Here is a 19,106-nt window from a genome sequence, read left to right as displayed (position 1 = left end):
TGTGTGTGTGTGTGTGTGTGTGTGTGTATATATATATATACACACACACACACACACACACACGTAATATTATACATGTTGGTAGATAGTATTGCAAATACAATTTTATAGAATTATAATTACAATTTTATTATAATATATATTTAATAGCAGCGTCTTCCCATGTCATTAAAATTATTTGTAAACGTTGATTTTTTTACATTGATCAGAGGATACATTATGATTTAACCATTCTTAAGTTGTTTTTCATTCTTTCATTATCATACACGATTCTGTAATATTTTTGTGTATGAACTTTTGTCTACATCTTTTAACTATTTCTTTGGTAGTGAGACTTAATATTGTAAAAACGGGATCAGAGAATGTAGATATATTTTTGAGGCTCTTTGCTTGAATTGACAAATCTTTTTCTAAAAGGATTGTACCAGGTTAAACTTTGACCACTTACGTGGTTTCATCACAATTGCTTGCATTACCTGTCTTTTTCCTCTGGAGAAAATGAAGGTAGACCTAGTTATCTTGTGTTCCTTAGTTTTGTTTTTACCTAGTCATCATTGCTTTTTGGTTTAATTAACTTCATACCCCTTAATGTTTACATTTCCTACTTTTTACTCTTTCTTTAACAATTCAAACACGTTCGAAAAATTTCTAAGAGCCTTTTGGATTTTAATTTTTATTTCTTTAGTAACTAAGGTTTATTTCCATCAATAATGAAGATGATAATACCAACTAATGTTTATAGAGCCTTTGTTATATGCCAGGCTCTGATCTGAGAACCTCCCACGTACTCATTTGTTTCCTCCTCATGTCCGTCCTGTAAGCGGGTGCTGTCAGGCATAGAGAGATCAAGTAACTTGTCCAAGATCCAACATCTGGTAAGTGCCAAGATCAGAAGCCAGGCCATCTTGCTCCAAAGCCCATGCCCTTAACCACTTACCACTGTTACATGCACTGGCCTCTGGTAATTTATAAGTGTGGGGTTGCATTGCTTTTCTTTTTTCTGTTCTGTTCTTTTTTAGCTTTAGCAATCTGGTTGTGTTCATGGGGTGTTATTTAATAGTTTTATATTACACACATGGTTGAGAAGACAAAGTATGTACAACGTAAGGCATTTGAGAACACTTAACAAAGCAGCACATCAGGATATGCAAGACTACATAGGGAAGATTAAGTATTATAGTACCGAGTGGCACCTGGAATGTTGGATCCTCTCCTTTCCTCTTTTCTCCTCTCCTTCAACAGATGTCACAGTAGAGGAAGGATGGCTTCCTGGAGACATTTTGAGCCAGGTCATGAAAGGTGCGGTAAACTTGAGCAGAGGTGTGCAGCAAAGAGGGCCTTGTTCTGTTTGCTAAAGAGCAGGATTCCTATTATTGTGCTGTTTTTTCTTTGTTATGTCTGTCTGGCGTTAAGGTTCTCTTGGGCTGTCCAGTAGGTCCCTATCAAATGTATTTCTCTGTTTCCTCTCTGATTTGCTTGAGTAGCTGTGGGAACGGATTGAACTGATCACCTTTTAATTTCTTTGCAGGTCAACTGAAAAAGGCAGCAAGTTGGTTGTTCAAGAATGCTGAGCCCCTGACGTCTCTTTCCCTGGCCTCTAACAGCCGAGAGAGCCAGGTGGCTGTGCCGGCACGGTTGATCTCGGGCGTGGAGATGAAAGCTGAGAGCGTGTGCATCTGCTTCATCGACGACTGCATGGACCGCGACGTCCCTCTCGCTGAGCTCACCTTCTCCCGTGAGTGCGCGCCCGACCCTCAGGTTCATTGAGAAGATGTGCAGTGAACCGCCGTCTTTTCTTCGTGTTGTTCATGCTCTCCCGTACTTAATAGAATGGGAGAAATTTAGATAATGGTTTTACATATGTTTTCCATTATTTGTATTTTAAAGAAACGTGTATTTATTTGCCATATGTGGCCTTCAGACCATGGCTGGGGAATAATAGAAATTGTCATTGATGAAATTTCTGTTCTATTAACAGCTCTAGTTAAATAATCCCTGATCTCTCCATTTTGTTTATCTTTTCGTGTATCTAAAGATTGTAGGGAGTACTGTTATTAAAGGAATTTAAAAGATAAGCTTAGAAAGTAATGTTTCTAAGCTGTATGTCTTTTGAAAATTAAAAAACACCGAGGCTCACCAGCGTCTCCTCTGTAGGCCGGGTAGGAGGTGAAACCCTATTCACCTGAGAGCTGTGCTTCAGCAGAGTGGAGACCAGGGCGGGAGGGCTTTATCCTCAGTCGCGTCTTTGCAAGCTGTGTCAGATGAGGCTTCTGAGGAGAGTAAAGGAGACTCTCACTGCTGTGTTTACTTTTAATTTTCTTTTGTTTTGATCTTGCTAGCCTCTTTTCCCTTCAAGGAAAAGTTGGTTCTGGGGATTTAATTTGACCTTTTACACATTGTGGAGATTTTCCTTTTCCCTGTGCTTCTAGGCACCACAAGGGCCACTTGATTGAAACTAACAACTGGAATTTTGACTGTTTCCATGAGGATCTTTTCTGCAGAAAATAATTATTTCTTATTTTTCTACGGTAATCTTGAAATTTTGAGCTAATATTTATGAAGGCATGACTGTTCTCATTACTGTACCTTCTTTTCAGATATTCAGGTAGAAGTATGTTTTTTAATGTTCCCACAGGCTTGAGATACACCTGGATGCTGGGGCTGGGATTGGTGGGGAGGCAAATGAGGCATTTACCTCATTCACAGCATTTAAAGGGGTACCACAAAACTCAGTAATTAAGATAAATGATATTTTAATGGAGTATTTTTAAAAATCAGAATTTATTAAAAAAAAAACCATGATGAACAAAATATCAAATTTTGATACATCTGTGTGTTCTCCTATAAGATCATCAGTGGAAGCTATAACTAACATCTCTTTGTTTTATTTTTATTAAGGTAACATCAGTTTATAACATTATATAAGTTTCTTGTGTACAGTATTATATTTCCATTTCTGTATACATTACCGTGTGCTCACTACCGAAAATTTAGTTTCTATCCATCACCATACAGTTGATCACCCCTGCTCTCGCCCCTGTCCCTTCCCCTCTGGTAACCACTACTCTGTTCTCTGTATCTATGTGTTTGTTTTTCTAACATCTCTTTTATATGATTTGTCAGCAAAAGAAAGTTTTGGTTGTTCCCGCCCTACCACTGCAATAAGATTTGCTTTCATTGCAGGTCTGAATTTTCTGCAGCATGTAAGAACTAGCCCTGAAGGCTATGCCCACTTCACCCTTTCTGGAGATTATTATAACCGTGCTCTTTCAGGTCAGTATAATTATCATGGGATTTAAAAAATACACTTCGACATTTGCCTGGGCCTATTTCTACATAAATTTTACATGAGGCAAAGGGGTGGGATAGGACAGGGAAAGATGAAAAATAAGTGACTGCACAAGCACAAAAGATACAGACTTTTCATATTTCTAAGAATATATTTGATAAGTCACAACTGGATTCTTTAAAAAGAAGTTTTGGTAGTTAATTCTTTTTCATCCTGGAGTTTGGCTCATTTCAGAACATGAAATTGCTCAATTGTGAAGGATCATTTGTCTGGCCCTGATAGTAGCTAAATTTCAAGTGAGATTTAAGCCCATAAGCATTTTAAACTTCAGGCCTCCTCACTCCCTGTTGGACTTGTTTGTCTCATTAGAAGAGTACTGAGTCAGTGACAATGTATAACCTGCCGTACCTACTCCCTAGAGCAGGACACAGTTGATCAGGGCAAGCTGTTCTTCCAGAGACATAAACTTGGATATACTACAAGGCATTTTCAGGTTTCCTTCCTTCCATTGGAAAGACCAAGGTAAGGGCCTATACAGATGGACATTCAGGAACCATCCTGTATCAGGGCTGAATAGTTTGAGCTGCGATGTTCTTTGCCTTAAGAGAGTTCTTCATAGGTGTGGGTGGAGTAAACCAAGTTGTGTCGAAGAGGGGTTGCTCCCTTGATGTCATTGGAAAGTTAAGCTTCCAGTGTGTTGTGCTGCTGCTGATTGTTCTAGAGTACGTGTCACATTCGATTTTATATGTTAGTTAACATTCTCCCCTCTCTGATCTGGATTCACTTAAAGGCAACACTCTTATTTCCTAATTGTTCAAAATGTTTAACTTTAGAATAATGGCCCAAGCCTTGCTAGTTAAGAGAAAGTTTTACAGGGCATATGGTAGCTATTTTTTTGAGAATCATTTATTTTCCCAAAGCAATTATTGCTTACTTTTAAAGTTGCATGAACACATTCATGTCACTAGTGCTAAATGGTGTGAGGAGATGAATGTACCGACATTATGCTACATGTTGGATTGGATTTGTGTTGGTAAATCGCCTCATCTATGGCTGATGGAGGGTATTTAGAAAACTGTTAAAAATTAACTGGCCTTGAAAAGTTGTCTTTAAAACTACAGTGAGATACCATTTTTCTCACCCAATGGACTGGCAAAAAGGAAGTGTGACACTACTAAGTATGGTGAAGATATGAGCCCTAGAACTCTTATTTCCTGCTGTCAGAATTGTAAATTGGGACAACCACTTTGGAAAACAGTTTGACATGACTTAGAAGCATATTCGGCAATCCTTCAATATGCTTCTTCTAGATCTGTACCCTAGAGAATCTCCTGTCTATGAGTACTAGGAAACAAGTACAAGACTGCTCCCAGAGTGGTCTTCCTAATAGCGGCAGAACTGTGGAATCAAGTGAAATGTCTCTTAGCAGTAGAATAGATAAATAAACTGTGGTATGTTCGTAAGTGGATTACAGTTCAGTGGTGAAAATAATGTACCACAGCTACATGGCATCAATGTGAGTGAATCTCAAAGAATGCTATTGAGCAAAAATAGAAACTTGCAAAAGAATACACACAGGGACTTCCCTGGTGGTCCAGTGGTTAAGAATCCCCCTTCCAATGCAGGGGATGCGGGTTCGATCCCTGGTCGTGGAACTAAGATCCCACGTGCTGTGGGGCAACTAAACCCGTGTGCTCTAGAGCCCACGTGCCACAACTAGAGAAAAGTCCACACGCCACAAGGAAGAGCCCACACACCACGACGAAAGATCCCGCGTGCTGCAACTAGGACCCGATGCAGCCAAATAAATAAATAAATGGAAAAAAAAAAAAAAGAATACACACTGTTGGATTCTGTTTATGTGAAGATCCCTAACAGGACAAACTATGTATTCTTAAGAAATGTATGCATAGGTGGTAAAAGTATAAAGAGCAAGGAAATGATTAAAAATTCAAGCTAATGGTTAGTTGGAGTCGGGTGGAAGAGGTTTGGTGGGGAGTGGTACTCAGGGGCTTCAAAGGCACATATAATTTTCTGTTAAGCTGAATAGTGAGTACGTGAGTGCTTGCAGTAATTTTATTCTTTAAACCATACATATATGTTGTTTATATATAACTTCTGTACATATGACACGTTTTAAAATAAAAATTTGGAAAAATTTAAGTTAATGAATTTCAAGTATACCTATTTATTCGGCCAATGGGTTCTTGATGTAAGCAGGGTAATCAAATTTAATAGTTACTTCAGCCGCTGACAGTATTCTTCCAACCTGAGTCTGAGACACTTTTTTCTACTTGAATATATCAAAAACAGGTCCTGCCTGCTCTTAAATAGAAGAGGGCACATACCCCCTGCCTTCCTTCCTCCCACCGCTGGGAGACCATGGTTGGGGTGCATGTGTGCTCTTGTACTCATGTCCTTGAGACAGCACAGACATTTGTAAGGTGACCTGCAGCTAAAGATGGTGTTTCCATTGTGAAATCAAGTTGGAAATAGAAAGCTATTAGCTATAGTATGTCCTTGCTGAGCATTTGTGAATGGTGTTCCCCTGTAAACTCTGGATATCTGCTGAGCAGATGTCTTATTTCCTGTGTTCTTTTAGGCTGGGAGCCATTTATTGAGCCCTGGCCGTGCTCTGTATCCTGGCAACAACAGGCAGCTAGTCGTCTCCATCCTCCTCGGCTGAAGCTGGAAGCCAAGGCCAAACACCGTTTGGATATCAATATCACCTCTGTACTAATTGGTGAGTGGAAAGCTGTCTTTAGAACATTGGTACCTTTCTGTGCGTAAGTCCCTTGTCTGGAAGACTGTTAATCCTGGTTTAGCAAGTACCTGGGCCCATACCAGACAGTTTACTCATCATGGCTGCTTTCCTGATAAACCCTAACCTGGCCTCATAATGCTTCTCAACCCATAGCTCTGGAGGTGGCATCCCATATTAATCCTCTCAGTGATCAAGCAAGAGCTTAGACTACATGGGAAACATTCATGTCCATGACGAACTTTCTCCCCATGATGCTTGGTCACTGGGACTTATTAAATGTCCTGGAAGTGAGTTTAGATTCATTTCTCTCAGACTATACACAGAATAATTCTTAAAAGGTATAATTTTGATTGTCTATAGCAGGGTAGGTTGCTTGTGCTGTTTCCCATCAAGTATCATGTTGACCTAACTCTGAAAATCACTGAGTTAAAGGGTTGCCAAGCTAATGGTGTGTGTTCTGAAAGGTTCTTTGACAACACTGAAATGTACACTCCTGCATTCGATGTAGTGTGTCAGAATCTTGTCTCTATACTTGTCTTTATATCAAAAGAAGAGTAACATTTTCATACAGTCAGGTAGTGCCTACTTTCACTATGAAAACTACACTAAACTCTTTGAGTTACTGATCTACAGGATCTGATTTTTTGTAACACTGTAGTTATCTCTGAGTGATAGATAACACATACTACAGTTGTGCCTCAGTATCCAAAGGAATTGGTTCCAGCACCATACCCCATACCCCTCACCGCCCCCCCCAAATCTGTGGATGCTCAAGTCCCTTGTAATAAAATGGCCTAGTACAATGAATACAGTTGGCCCTCTGTATCCGCTGCAAAACCCACAGATATGGAGGGCATAGTATATTGAAAATCTATGAACTTTCTTCAGTGTATGTGTTGGGTTGAGGCTCATAGAATATTCATTGGCTTATTCCATGTCCGACTAAGATGGAGAGAATGTATAGTGAAATGAGACTGTAAGTTCATTGATCCCCAGATTTTAAAACCACTGTTTTACCTTTACACATTTCATTAATTTCACCAACGTTATAGTAAGTTGATCTCATGATTCTTCCATATTATTTTGGTCCCCATGTTATTTCTTATATAATCTGTTCATCTGGAAGTTTAGATAAAGTTTGGGACTCTTCTTTGAAAAGCTACAGTAAACGAGAGATAACCTCAAAAGAGTTCTATTGATATTTCTGATGAGTATCTAATTAAAAATATCTTCCAAAAAGCGTTCTTGTCAGTGGTAAAACTGGTTTTTTTTAACCTTTAATTCCTTATTCCTAAAATTGTGCTGAAACCCAGAAACAATTGCTGTGACCTCTTAGTGTTTAAATAAATATCATTTCTGTAGCTAAATATTGGAGCTGAAAAACAGAAACTAATCATTCTTGTTTTAAAAAGTATGGTACTCTATAAATGACCCAATTTCATTCCTTTTTATGGCTGAGTGGGAAGGAAATCCAAAAAAAGAGGAGATGTGTGTATACGTATAGCTGATTCACTTTGCTGTACAGTAGAAACTAACACAACATTGTAAAGCAACTATACTCCCAATAAAAATTAATTTAAAAAAATAAATAAAAAGTGTAGTACTTTAATTAGTATAAAAGGTCTTTATCCAAGTGTGGTGTGTAATTATTTTGCTCTTCCCGTTATAATTCTCCTCTCAAAAAAGTAAAACCACTCCTGGACAGTTGTCAGCTAGATTTCAGCCTCTTGAGTTTGGTGGTTTTTTAAATAGCCTCCTAACTGGTCTTTCTGTCTCCAAACCCTGCCCCTTAGCATGGCATGTCATGCTCTTCACAAAGCAAGTTGTTCTCTTTTCTAGACTTTGCTATGTCCCTGTACCCCAGTATGTTGTACCAGGTCACACCAAAGTATTCAGTGTTCCCTGAATGTGCCATGTACTTTCATGTCTTGAAGTCTTGGCATATGCTGTTCTCTCTGCCTGGAGTGTCCCTGTATCCCTAATCCTATTGGTAACCCTACCTGTTCTTCAAGACCCAGAACAAAGGTCCTTACCTCTCTGAAGATTGCCATGCACTTTGGTGTGTATTCTTCCACTTCTGCCAAAGCAGAATAAATCTTCCCCTGTTATATGCTCCCATAGCATTTTTTTTTTTAAATTTTATTTATTTATTTATTTATTTATGGCTGTGTCGGGTCTTCGTTTCTGTGCGAGGGCTTTCTCTAGTTGCGGCAAGTGGGGGCCACTCTTCATCGCAGTGCACAGGTCTCTCACTATCGCGACCTCTCTTGTTGCGGAGCACAGGCTCCAGACGTGCAGGCTCAGCAATTGTGGCTCACGGGCCTAGTTGCTCCGCGGCATGTGGGATCTTCCCAGACCAGGGCTCGAACCCGTGTCCCCTGCATTGGCAGGCAGATTCTCAACCACTGCGCCACCAGGGAAGGCCCTCCCATAGCATTTTATTTGTATCTTTGTTTTATCTCCTTTCACATTGTGGGATAGTTTTGTGATGATGGTTGTTTTGTTAATGTTAATTTCTTCCAGTGGAGCACGAGGTTCTTCAGGGAACCAGCTTTCTCAGGATCTAGTGTGGTGCCTAGCATTTAGTCAGACATTCGATAAAAGCTTGTTTTGCTGAATTGAAGTCATCTGACTTGAACACCCAATCTTTTCTACTTCTGTTCTTAATTATCTTTGGGGACTTTTTTCTAGACCAATATGTAAGTACCAAGGAATCGTGGATGGCAGATTACTGTAAACAGGACAAGGAAATAGATTCAACCACGTCGGAAGACTGGATGGGCTCTTCAGTGGATCCTCCATGCTTTGGACAAAGTAAGATTTTTCTCTACAAATGTTTGACTAAATCACCTTTGACCTACAGAGCCATGTTTCATTGAGAAATTCAAGTAGAACCATCATTTTCTATGGAAAAACCTACAGGAAATTCTGACTGTCTTCTATATAGTTCTGTTTTAGTCTTTGGAAGGGACATTTTTTCTGGCACAAAACGCTGAACTCTTAATATGAGCTCTAATTTCACCATTGTGGGAGAGGAAGGACCTGCAGTATGCAATTCCTAAGTTCTGGTCATGTGGCACGTGAACTGGGGCACCTGAAGATGCATCAGGAGTGGCCATTGGTCAGTTTGTGTTTTACTCATCAGAACATTTTAATTGATTGGACTTTTGGTCTGGATCTTTAAGAACATCTTTTCGGTTTTCTAAATCTAGAGATAGATTGGATATATTCTTGAAGAGAGGGAGGGCAGGCTCCCACGTGGAAGCAAGTGTTTAAAGGGGGGCCCTGTACTATAAAGTAGAAGAGAATTGAATACCCAGCCTCTTGAAGAAAGAGGAGTCAGTGTGTTCTCTGTTAACGATGTTTTCTTTCCTTATTTAATGCTTCGCCATGGAGCTCTGATTTCCTCAGAGCTGGGGAGATTGTGATGGCCAACTGCATGGTCCTTAGTTGTTCCACAAGCCATTGTCATCCAAATTCAACTCAGCCCCAGTTCTTTCAGTGTGGTTTCTTTGGGGAGTTTTGGCTGGACTTCACATAGTTCATGAATACTTAACTGTTCCATCTGGTCTGCAAACGTGTCATGGGAAGATGGATTTTCTTAGTGTACGAAGTATTTGGTTCGTCTCTCCTCAGGGTGTATAAATGGACTTTCTATCTGCCTTGTACTTCTCAAAGGAGGGACAAGGACACGTCAGCTGTGCTTGCTCTCTATTCCCAGGCTGTTGCTTGTGAGTCTCAAGGCCATTGCTTAGGAACCAGGGCTTTTCAGATATCATCAGCTTCAATTCTGGCTCCTCCTCTAACCTTCCCAATTTGTGTGTCAAGAGAATGTAACGTAGTCTACCCAGAAGACTCTGAATAATCTTTGTAATATGTAATGTGTCCTAGAGAATGTGTTTCTAAAAACATTATTCATGCAGAGGGATCTTAAATCCAGACTCAGTGCAAACACTAGGAAGGCCGAATCTTCAGGATTCTGATGAAGGAGTTTTCTTTTGTCCCTCTCCCACCGCTCCCCTCCCTCTTTATTTTAACATCTCCTCTTTTTTTATAGTTAATAAGCTACCTTATCTATGTTAAATGCCTGCTAAATTAAATCTGGATTTTTATTTACTTACAGATCTTTATGCTTACTTAGGCTTATAAAGGTGTAATAAATCTTTTTAATTAAGCATATGCGAACATACCTAAATTTCCATAACCTCTTTACTTATTAAGAATTCTGGGATGGTAGAATACCAGATGGGATTGTATTCTCTTACTAGGCCTACTAAAATAATTGTTGGGCATTCGTTTTGAAAGTCAGGAGGTTTGACTCTTGTTGAACTGATCACAAACCTTTAGCTCTTATTTAAGAATATTTAGTCACATTTCCCCCAAATTTGTGTATTTTATTCAGGCCAGCTTCAAAATGAGCCCTTGACTTAGAGGTTCTTAATATGAAATTCAGCCTAAGGGAGCTGCTGATTTCTTACTGTTCCTTTAGCAGGGGAAAGAAAATAATGGCCTAGTTTTTGACATAATTATTGGCTTTGTTCAGGAAGGGCTGAGATTCTGTAAGTACACCTGGATGGTATGGCACCTTAATTAGTTCATTAGTTTTGTATTCAAGGACATTTTGTGGAAATACCAAAAAAAAAAAAAAAATTCTAAAAGCTTCCATGTTTAATGTATAATATAAATAATACCATGAGATATCTCCTCAGAAGAAATTGTTGAAACTTGGAACACAGACTGATTCCTTCCCTTGAATTTTTGAGACCCGTGGGGGATTAGCATTCTACTGCTACTGCCTTTTCCAATTGGAACGGAGCAACTCCCACTAAAATCTGTACTGATTGCTCTTGGTAACTTTTCTATGCCATGTGAGAACATACATGCTTTAAATTAAAAATCCTCAAAAGGCTTGTCATTGTGTTCAAGTGACTGTGAGTGCATTTTCTTTCCCCGATTGAGAAAAAAAGGAGCATGCTCTGTTAGCACAGCCTCCACAGTAAACGCCAGCATAAAAACTGTCTTGCTCACCTTGTCAGGTACCTCCTTGGCTCTTAGTAGTCACCAAAGGAATGAGCCTATAAGTGCATGATGCTTGCTATTTTTGTAATGTACTCTATTTGTGCTTATGTTTTGGAGATGAGTCTTCTTTTTCACTATATTGATTCTCATGCTCTAACATTGTCTCTCCTGTCTACCAGGCCTCCCCCTTGTCTACCTTAGAACTAGGAGTACAGCCAGTCTGACTAACCTAGAGCACCAGATCTATGCTAGAGGTACAGTATAGCCAAGCGAGGGCTTGCTTTATTTTCTGTCATCCAGAAACTGTTTTAAGAACTGCCTTGTACATCGATTTTGTGTGAATACGGGACCTGAATGGGGGTATATCCAGTTGTGAATACTTTGCTTTAGTAACAGGAAAGATCATTTCCAACTAATGGACAAAGTGGCATCTTATATCAGAAGGAAGTGATGTGCTGATTCTTATTCTGTCTCTTCCATCTGCTTTAACCCTTAGTGGAAATGGAATCAACTTCACAGTGAATGATGCAGAAATATCCAATGTCAGTTAGAGGTGATGTCTCACACTGAAAAGCAAATGAATGGAAGAAAACCCTCCTCCATCAGGCAGTGCTACAAGTCTTTGTTTATAGAATACTCAGTGAATGTTATGGTAATGCAAGGGGCTCGTGGAATAGGAGCTATAAAGATCAGAAATAGAGCTAAGAAAAAAATTTCCAGTAAATAATTGCTTAGACACAAATCTTAGTTTCTTTAGAAATGAATTGAGGTTCTTAGGAGGTAGAAAAGAGAATGTTCTTTGTTTATATCTCTGATCCTTTAAGGTTCCTTGAGAATTTGACTGGTAAGTGAATACAAGAGGAAAACATCATAAACATCAAGGAATTAGAATCCCAAGATGTTCAGTTCTTCATTTGTTTGAAGGAGTGCAATTTAATTTGAATGATTTATGTTTATGCTTGGCTAACACCACCAGATCCCGGGTCATGGTATATTTTGTAAAAAGGGCCTTTTGAGCTTCCTCTACTAGGAGTTCAGAACAGGGATATTAATGTGTGGCGGCAGTATTATGTTTTTTTTCTGAAAGATTTTACCAGGATGGGTGTTTGTGGGGAGGGCTCACAAGGCCCAGAATCCATGGATTTATGCTTCTCAGCTTTTCTATATCTGTTATTTCATCTTTCAGGCTAAGCAAAGCATTATTCCTTTTTAGCATGGGGACAGAAGCTCAGAGGGACTAAGTAACTTGCCTCCATTCACATGACTGGCTAGTAGCAGACCTGGGACTTTAATCTGTTTCTCATGATTTACAAGCCAGGTCCTTTCTGATAGGCTGAGCTGCTTACATAGCATAAGAACCCGCACTGTTTATAACGGCCACATTGCCCTGGGGAGCGAATCCGCAGGAGCAGACATTTCCTTAGGTGGAGCCATTTAAGCTGAACTTGGACATGAGGAGCTTGGGGTTCTTTCAGCCTATGAACCAGTTAGGTCTGGTCACTAGAGGAGGTTTTCTGAGGCCACCAGGGAATACTGTTCTCTTTGGTGGACTTGAGGAGTTCTTTTTTTTTTTTTTTTTTAAGTTTTTAAAAAAATTATTAATTAATTAATTAATTTTTGACTGCATTGGGTCTTCGTTGTTGTGTGCGGGCTTTTCTCTACTTGTGGCGAGCGGGGGCTACTCTTTGTTGCAGTGCGGGGGCTTCTCATTGTGGTGGCTTCTCGTCGCGGAGCACGGGCTCTAGGCGCAGGGGCTTCAGTAGTTGTGGCGTGTGGGCTCAGTAGTTGTGGCTCGTGGGCTCTAGAGCGCGGGCTCAGTAGTTGTGGCACACGGGCTTAGTTGCTCCGTGGCATGTGGGATCTTCCTGGCCCAGGGCTCGAACCCACGTCCCCTGCATTGGCAGGCGGATTCTTAACCACTGCACCACCAGGGAAGTCCAGACTTGGGGATTTTGTTCTCTGGTGCTGTGCCCAAGGCAGGTACACAGTTGATTTGGACCCTAGTGTGGAAGGTGTCAGATCTGTCCCCTGGTGTTGAGTTTGGATTTGTGAGCACTCCGTGTATTTTTATCCTCAGAGAGGCAGGTTGCTGAGGTCTCTGCTGGTATGTGTAATCCACACAAGAAGCTTGGGGACCTTAGCGGTGTGCCTACCCAGCCTACTTAATTCCAAAGCAATACACTTGTGAATATCTTTATATGGATTCCTAGCACTTTATTCTGTGTTACAATGTGATCAAAGCCGTTTGCCACCTGTTCTTTTTAAATCTAATTTGCAAATGGAAACTTTGAGTCTGGCTCACAGTGGGATATGAAAGCACATCTGGCTTCTTTTCCTCCTGGGCCCTTTATCTCCTGTAATAAAGCAGAGCAGCTCTCTGCTTGTGGAGAGGGAGGTGCCTTTCAAGGTGCCACAGTGAGCACTGTCTACCCTGCTGACAGCTCTTAAAGTTTTTACTCCCCCTCTGCTCTTGTCCGCAGCCTCACAGCTACTCCTTAATTTTCAACTTGATGAACACTAATTTTTTTTTTTAAAGCAAACCTTGGAAACTAAGTGAGGCCATTGGGGTGAGAAATGGGCATATTCTAGGCAGAGATTATCTTTATATGTATTTGGGGTGTCTCTAAAAGCTAATCACAAAATTGTGGGACACGCTGGAGACTACTCATTTGTTAAGACTCCCCTGAGCTGCTGTTCTTACCAAAACAGAACTTGCCTGAACCTGAAGTGGCTTGTTGTGCAGTGTTCAGAGCACTAACTTCTGAAAACTTTAGAAGCTACAAAGGGAAAACAAAAATGTGATTACTTTTTAAAAGACATGACGCTGACTTATGATATTGCCCTGTGCTGTTCTCGAGAAGTGGGAGAGGCAGGCCCTGGTGCACTTTGCCTTCTTCATGTCACTGGCAGGAAACATGCGGTCCTGGAAGACGAATTGAATTTTGCTATAGTGTTCTCAGTTGGCGATTGCAGTCACCTCTAGATGTCATTTTCTCCACAGCTGCAGGCCATTTGGGTCCCGGTCTTTCTCGGGCTGTCTTTGTGCTTTAAAGCCAGACATACAGTAAGACTGGGCCTCGCCCTTTTTTGTTGGTGGGGCATGTGGTGTTGTTGAGCACATCAGCCAGGAGGCTCCGGGCACTGCGTTGCTGCTTCCTTTGTGGTTCCTGCTGCCACCTCCCTCTTTCTTTGTGTGGCCAGTAGAGGAAATGCAGACCCTGGAAGGGCCGGGGGCCTCTCTGCTCTCAGGAGCGTGCAGCCCGGGTACTGGAGAGCCTTCCTCAGCCTCTCCCCTCTGACTGCTTACGGTGTTTAGAGTCAGGTTAAACTCTCCCTAGAATTTGATTACTTACAGTCTTGTATTGATCAGTGTTTCTTTCCAGTTTCCCTGATGAGAAGCTGTTTTGTGAAGGAAATCATATTTTGTGCTCCTCTTGTAAGTCTCCATAGTCCCCACCTGATAGCAGATGGTGGTGATACCTGTGTAAAAAAAATGAGCTAAAAATTTTATTTAAATAGCTTTGTGGTAGTATATTTTTGATCTTCCAGGGAGGAAAACCCACAACTATTCATATAAGAGAAGAGGAAAGAAGGTTTTCATTTTGTTATAATATGCATAATATGACTCAAGTGTAACTCTTAAATAAAAGGAGGCTTCCTTAAAGTACCAGTGTTTTGGACAAAGTGATACAAGTACACGTGATCTATCTTGCTGCAATTTAGGTTGTCCATTTAGACTGTATTTCTCGGGAGTAGTGGGGATCCATTTCTCTTTCTGTCCTGATGCCAGCCGTATTAGGTCTGATACCCTTTTCTGAGATAAGGCCCATAAGAGTCGCGGGAGAATTGTGGGGTGAGAGTCGTGGTGCATCACAGTCAGTTGTCAGGGGGACTGAGTCATCTCGTAGCAGGCGGCAGAATACATGGAGACATCCCACTTGGCCTCTCAACACACCTGTGGTGGTTCCTTTTTTTCCTCTCCACCTTCGGCTCCTTTGCACAGAGACAATTTTGGGCACTGTCTCCAGGTATGGGGAGGGTCTCTGCTGCACGGGCCAGGGCACATGCTGACGGCCTTCTGTTTGCTCACAGCAGAGATGAAGGCCCCAAAACGCCGGCAGCCGTTCGTCCCTTTTGCTCTGAGGAATCACACGGGCTGCACTTTGTGGTTTGCCACCCTGACGACCACGCCCACCAGGTAAGGAACACTGAATCTGTCACCTAGAGCCATCTCTGCCACCACAGGCTCCTGTGTACCAGCCCAGCAGAGTAAGGTGGGGCCTCCCTGAGGCTCTTGGGATTGATTGTATTTGAATCAATAGCTTGCTGTCTTGCTGAGGTTTATGTTGGAGGTTCTGGTTCTATGTCAAGTCTGTAGTCAGAGAAGTGGTCTTGAGTCTGAAGTATCCAAATTGTGATCTTGATCCTGGTATCCATTTGTTTTTAAAGTAAAAGTTGAGCAAATTAAGGATGTGAAACAAAAGTCATTCCACCCTTTCTCCTCGGTCCCCATTCTACTCCCCCTTTTAAAACAAGCTGTATATGGTTATTAAGCCAAATGTTTTGCCCATTTTTCTTCCAAAAGGGCTTGAAAACACCTCTCATATCCCCTCTGCCCCCCACCCCGAACTATCTTCCAAACCTAAAACACACTTGAGTCCAGATGGAACTGGGTGGAGTTAGGAGAACAAATGAGAGTCTACCTAAGCCAAGTGAGAACGTTCTCTAACAACTTTCTGCCTGCTTAGAGCTTGGCTCCACTTTCCAAATGCAGGCTGATCTTTCCAGCTTAGGTAATAAAGTGTATGAAATGTGTAACAGAATCAGCTGATTTGAGACCATATTTCTCCCACCTCCACCAAGTATGAGAATGCTCTAGAGGAGACATCTTTGTTTTTTAAAAACAATTCAGATCTGTTAAATTCTAGATAGTCACTTAAATACTACTGTTAAAAGTCATGACTAGTTTACATCACCCGCGGTGTACCAGACTCTGCTGCTGGTGGCAGGTGACTATGCAGTGATAGCTTTTAGCTGTTTCTAAAGTTTCGGTCATGAAGTTGTGATCAATCGTGAAGAAAACTTGAGTAACTGACCTTTTAGGTCCTCTTTTGCAGCCAGGTTATGCCTGTGAGTTGCGTTCTGGGAGGGTTTCTGCTTCCAGCCCTGAGCTCTGCGTGAGAGGGAGGTGGAGAGAAAGGGGGCCTAGCTGGTATTGTCTGATTTGGTTCCAGGGCTGCACTGTCTCACAGCGGGAGTCCAGGGGTGGTTCCAGAAGGGAATGGAACATTTCTTGACGATGCTCACAATGTTAGCGAGTGGCGGGAAGTCCTCACGGGTGAAGAGATTCCCTTTGAATTTGAAGCAAGAGGAAAGCTAAGGCACAGGTAAGGCATGGTTTACTCTTTGCCCCCCAAAAAAGAAAAAAATGATTGTCCCTAGTGTTTTGCCTTTTCACTTTCCTTTGTTAATGATTTTAATGTTTTATTTTTAAAAGGTATTTAGAAAATCAGTGTTTCCTTTTAAAAAATATAATGACTGTCTTGGAAATACACTTCTTTCCATTAATCATCCTTTTATTTGACATGTGAGGTGATAACTGGTGTGTTCCATGTAACTAATTTGGTTGAAGCATAGACAGATCATAACCCTCCAGTGCATTGCGTGATGGAGTGGTGACATGGTATTATTAAAGGTTAACAGAGCATGTTGATTTCAATTTTAGGATACACATATGCCACAACACTTTTAGCAGGCAGATGGTTTGAGGAAGCAGAGCCAATAATGATAAGATACTCTGATTCTAAGGAGGAGAGAATAACTCACCTAGGGAGACCGCTCACTGATGCACTCAAAATCGCCAGCCAAAGGATGGGAATAAATGTGAAAGAACGTTGTGTCTAGTTACCGAGAGATCATAAAATATGTAATAGAATGTTCTTTTATATGCACACATTTTTAAGTGGAAGGGCCGTCCAGTGGATAACAAATAGGTTAAGATTTTAGTGTCCGAGCCTCATTATCTCAAATGTAAGAGATTGGCCTCAGCCTTCTATGGTCACATGCGTTCGTGGTGCTTTAATTCTTTGTGTGCAAACCTGCTCCTCAAACACTTCCTCCTTCTGTACAGCTCTGCGCTGGCGCACATTACTCCCTAGCGGCACGAGTTCTGAACTTGGGGGCCTCCAGTGATTTTTCCAGGAAAAAAATAGTTTTAAAAAAAAATCACTGTGCTGGGCACATGTACCTGGAAGCCACATTAGAATTTCCAGGGATGAGTGGTGAGCAATTTTCTGTTCTACACGGTTCCTGGAGAAGCTAAATTATAGAACTGTTCACTGTATTTCTTAATAAGCACTGCCTCAGTTGTATCAGAAGGGGTTTGGCCTTTTTGTCATTTCTGTTTTAGTTTCTACGTTTTGTAACCCATTTCAAGTCCCACCTGCCTGCTTGAATTCATTGAAATAAATGCCTTCTCTGGTGTTTCCCCCTTTGGCATTCTGTCCCCCATGCCCTGCCTCCGTCCCCCCTTTCCTTCCTGTCAGCCTCAAATCCACTTCCCCATTTCAGGCTTCTGGCTTGAATTAGGCAAAATCTAAAAATAGAATTAAATGTGCAGTTTCCTCCTGTTCCTCCTGTCCTGCCCACTGCCTTCTACTGCAGTTTCAGCTGCGCACTTCAGCCCGGAAACCCTGCGGGCTCCGTCTCTCATTACCGTGTCCGTAGTCTTGTAGGACCAAAGCCCAGCGACTGAGTGTGGTTCTGAGAGAAGCAGGAGATTCCACAGAAGAACCAAGGAGAAAACGTCATTTTAGGCATTTCCAAGAGTATGGTTATGTGATTAAATTGCTAGCACAGCATTTCTACTACCCCACTGAACCACTTTTAGCTGATGTCATTTCATAAAGTTTGAGGTGGGGGTCGATGGGGGACAGACCTGAGCTAGTTCACAGGATTCACGTGGTTTGTATAAAGGGAGGGCAGATGCCACTCTTGCTCAGGCTTTATAGATCTTGCAGTTTTGTTTTAAGTGTAAGACTCAGTTAAAATATCCTCTTGATTTCCCTTGCGTTAGGTAATCACCGAAAGGCTTATTTAGACAACTGGGTTTTTATGTCATTATATCGTAAATCCGATTTCAGGCTCTGCTTCTACTTCTCTTCCCTGGATAGGATTGTGCTTAATGTCTCTTTCTGTGTTCTGCCTGACAGACACACCCATGACCTCCGGATCCATCAACTGCAAGTGAGAGTGAATGGCTGGGAGCAAGTGAGCCCAGTGTCAGTGGACAAAGTCGGGACCTTTTTCCGATACGCTGCGCCAGATAAGAATTCCTCTTCCTCTACGGTGCGCGGCTGTGGAAAGCGTGTTCAGTGGCAGGATTGTGCCCTAGCCACACCCCCTTAAAGCCAGGCCGTCAGGCAGGCCTGTAGTAGCCTTGCTCTAGTGACATTTTCTTGTTCTTCATTTTTCCTAGCACTAGAAGGAATACCCAAGATTATTTGGGTCAGTCATGGGCATTGGTAATCACTATGTAGATAAACCAGCCAATGGTTAGTTTTAGTAGAGAAACAAGATCTAAGATTGGCGTGAACACGTATTATCCAACCTGTGCAGATCCACTTTATACTCACCTGGGCCAACCGGCAGTTTGCGAGTTTGCCAAACATATATTGGCTTTATTTCACATATTGTTATGCTTCCTTTATACACTGTCTTCTTTATGCTTTTATAATGCTGCTCCTTGATCCTTCTAGCTCCGTGTCTCCAAATTCTCCTCTCCGGCATAAAGATAGATGTCCACTGTTGTTTATTTTCTGGTCATGCATCCTCTCACACACCCTTGCCCTGATTTTACCCCAGCCTGTAGTTCTAGGGGTTGGAGGGCCAGCCTGGGGAATGTGGCATCCCTGACTAGAATGTGCAGGCAGAGGCTGGCATCCTAGCTGACAAGACCACCACGGGTGCTCTTGCCACATACTCATGGGGTATACTTCATGGGGTAACTGTGCTCAGTTTTGAGTAGCCAGGGAT

General features: G+C 41.6%; 1 protein-coding gene across 12 annotated transcripts in view; it reads left to right on the top strand.

Annotated features, from left to right (window-relative positions):
• VPS13D (vacuolar protein sorting 13 homolog D) overlaps positions 1-19,106 on the top strand; it is a 255,125-nt gene that overhangs the window by 83,015 nt on the left and 153,004 nt on the right. For 9 of the 12 annotated variants that reach the window (XR_014241483.1, XM_082380821.1, XM_082380825.1 and 6 more), the window contains 8 exons: positions 1,529-1,735; positions 3,184-3,273; positions 5,892-6,032; positions 8,745-8,867; positions 11,252-11,326; positions 15,165-15,270; positions 16,307-16,459; positions 18,284-18,419. Coding sequence is in view for 11 of the 12 variants with exons in the window: in XM_082380821.1 (XP_082236947.1) it covers positions 1,529-1,735; positions 3,184-3,273; positions 5,892-6,032; positions 8,745-8,867; positions 11,252-11,326; positions 15,165-15,270; positions 16,307-16,459; positions 18,284-18,419 (1,031 nt within the window). In the remaining variant the exon portion in view is untranslated. The remainder of the gene's footprint in view (positions 1-1,528; positions 1,736-3,183; positions 3,274-5,891; positions 6,033-8,744; positions 8,868-11,251; positions 11,327-15,164; positions 15,271-16,306; positions 16,460-18,283; positions 18,420-19,106) is intronic. The other 3 variants (XM_082380826.1, XM_082380828.1, XM_082380827.1) reach the window with 3 other exon arrangements.

The sequence above is a fragment of the Balaenoptera borealis genome (genome assembly GCF_965194805.1).
Source record: "Balaenoptera borealis genome assembly, chromosome: 1".
NCBI lineage: Eukaryota > Metazoa > Chordata > Mammalia > Artiodactyla > Balaenopteridae > Balaenoptera > Balaenoptera borealis.
This window is presented reverse-complemented; position numbering and strand designations above follow the sequence as displayed.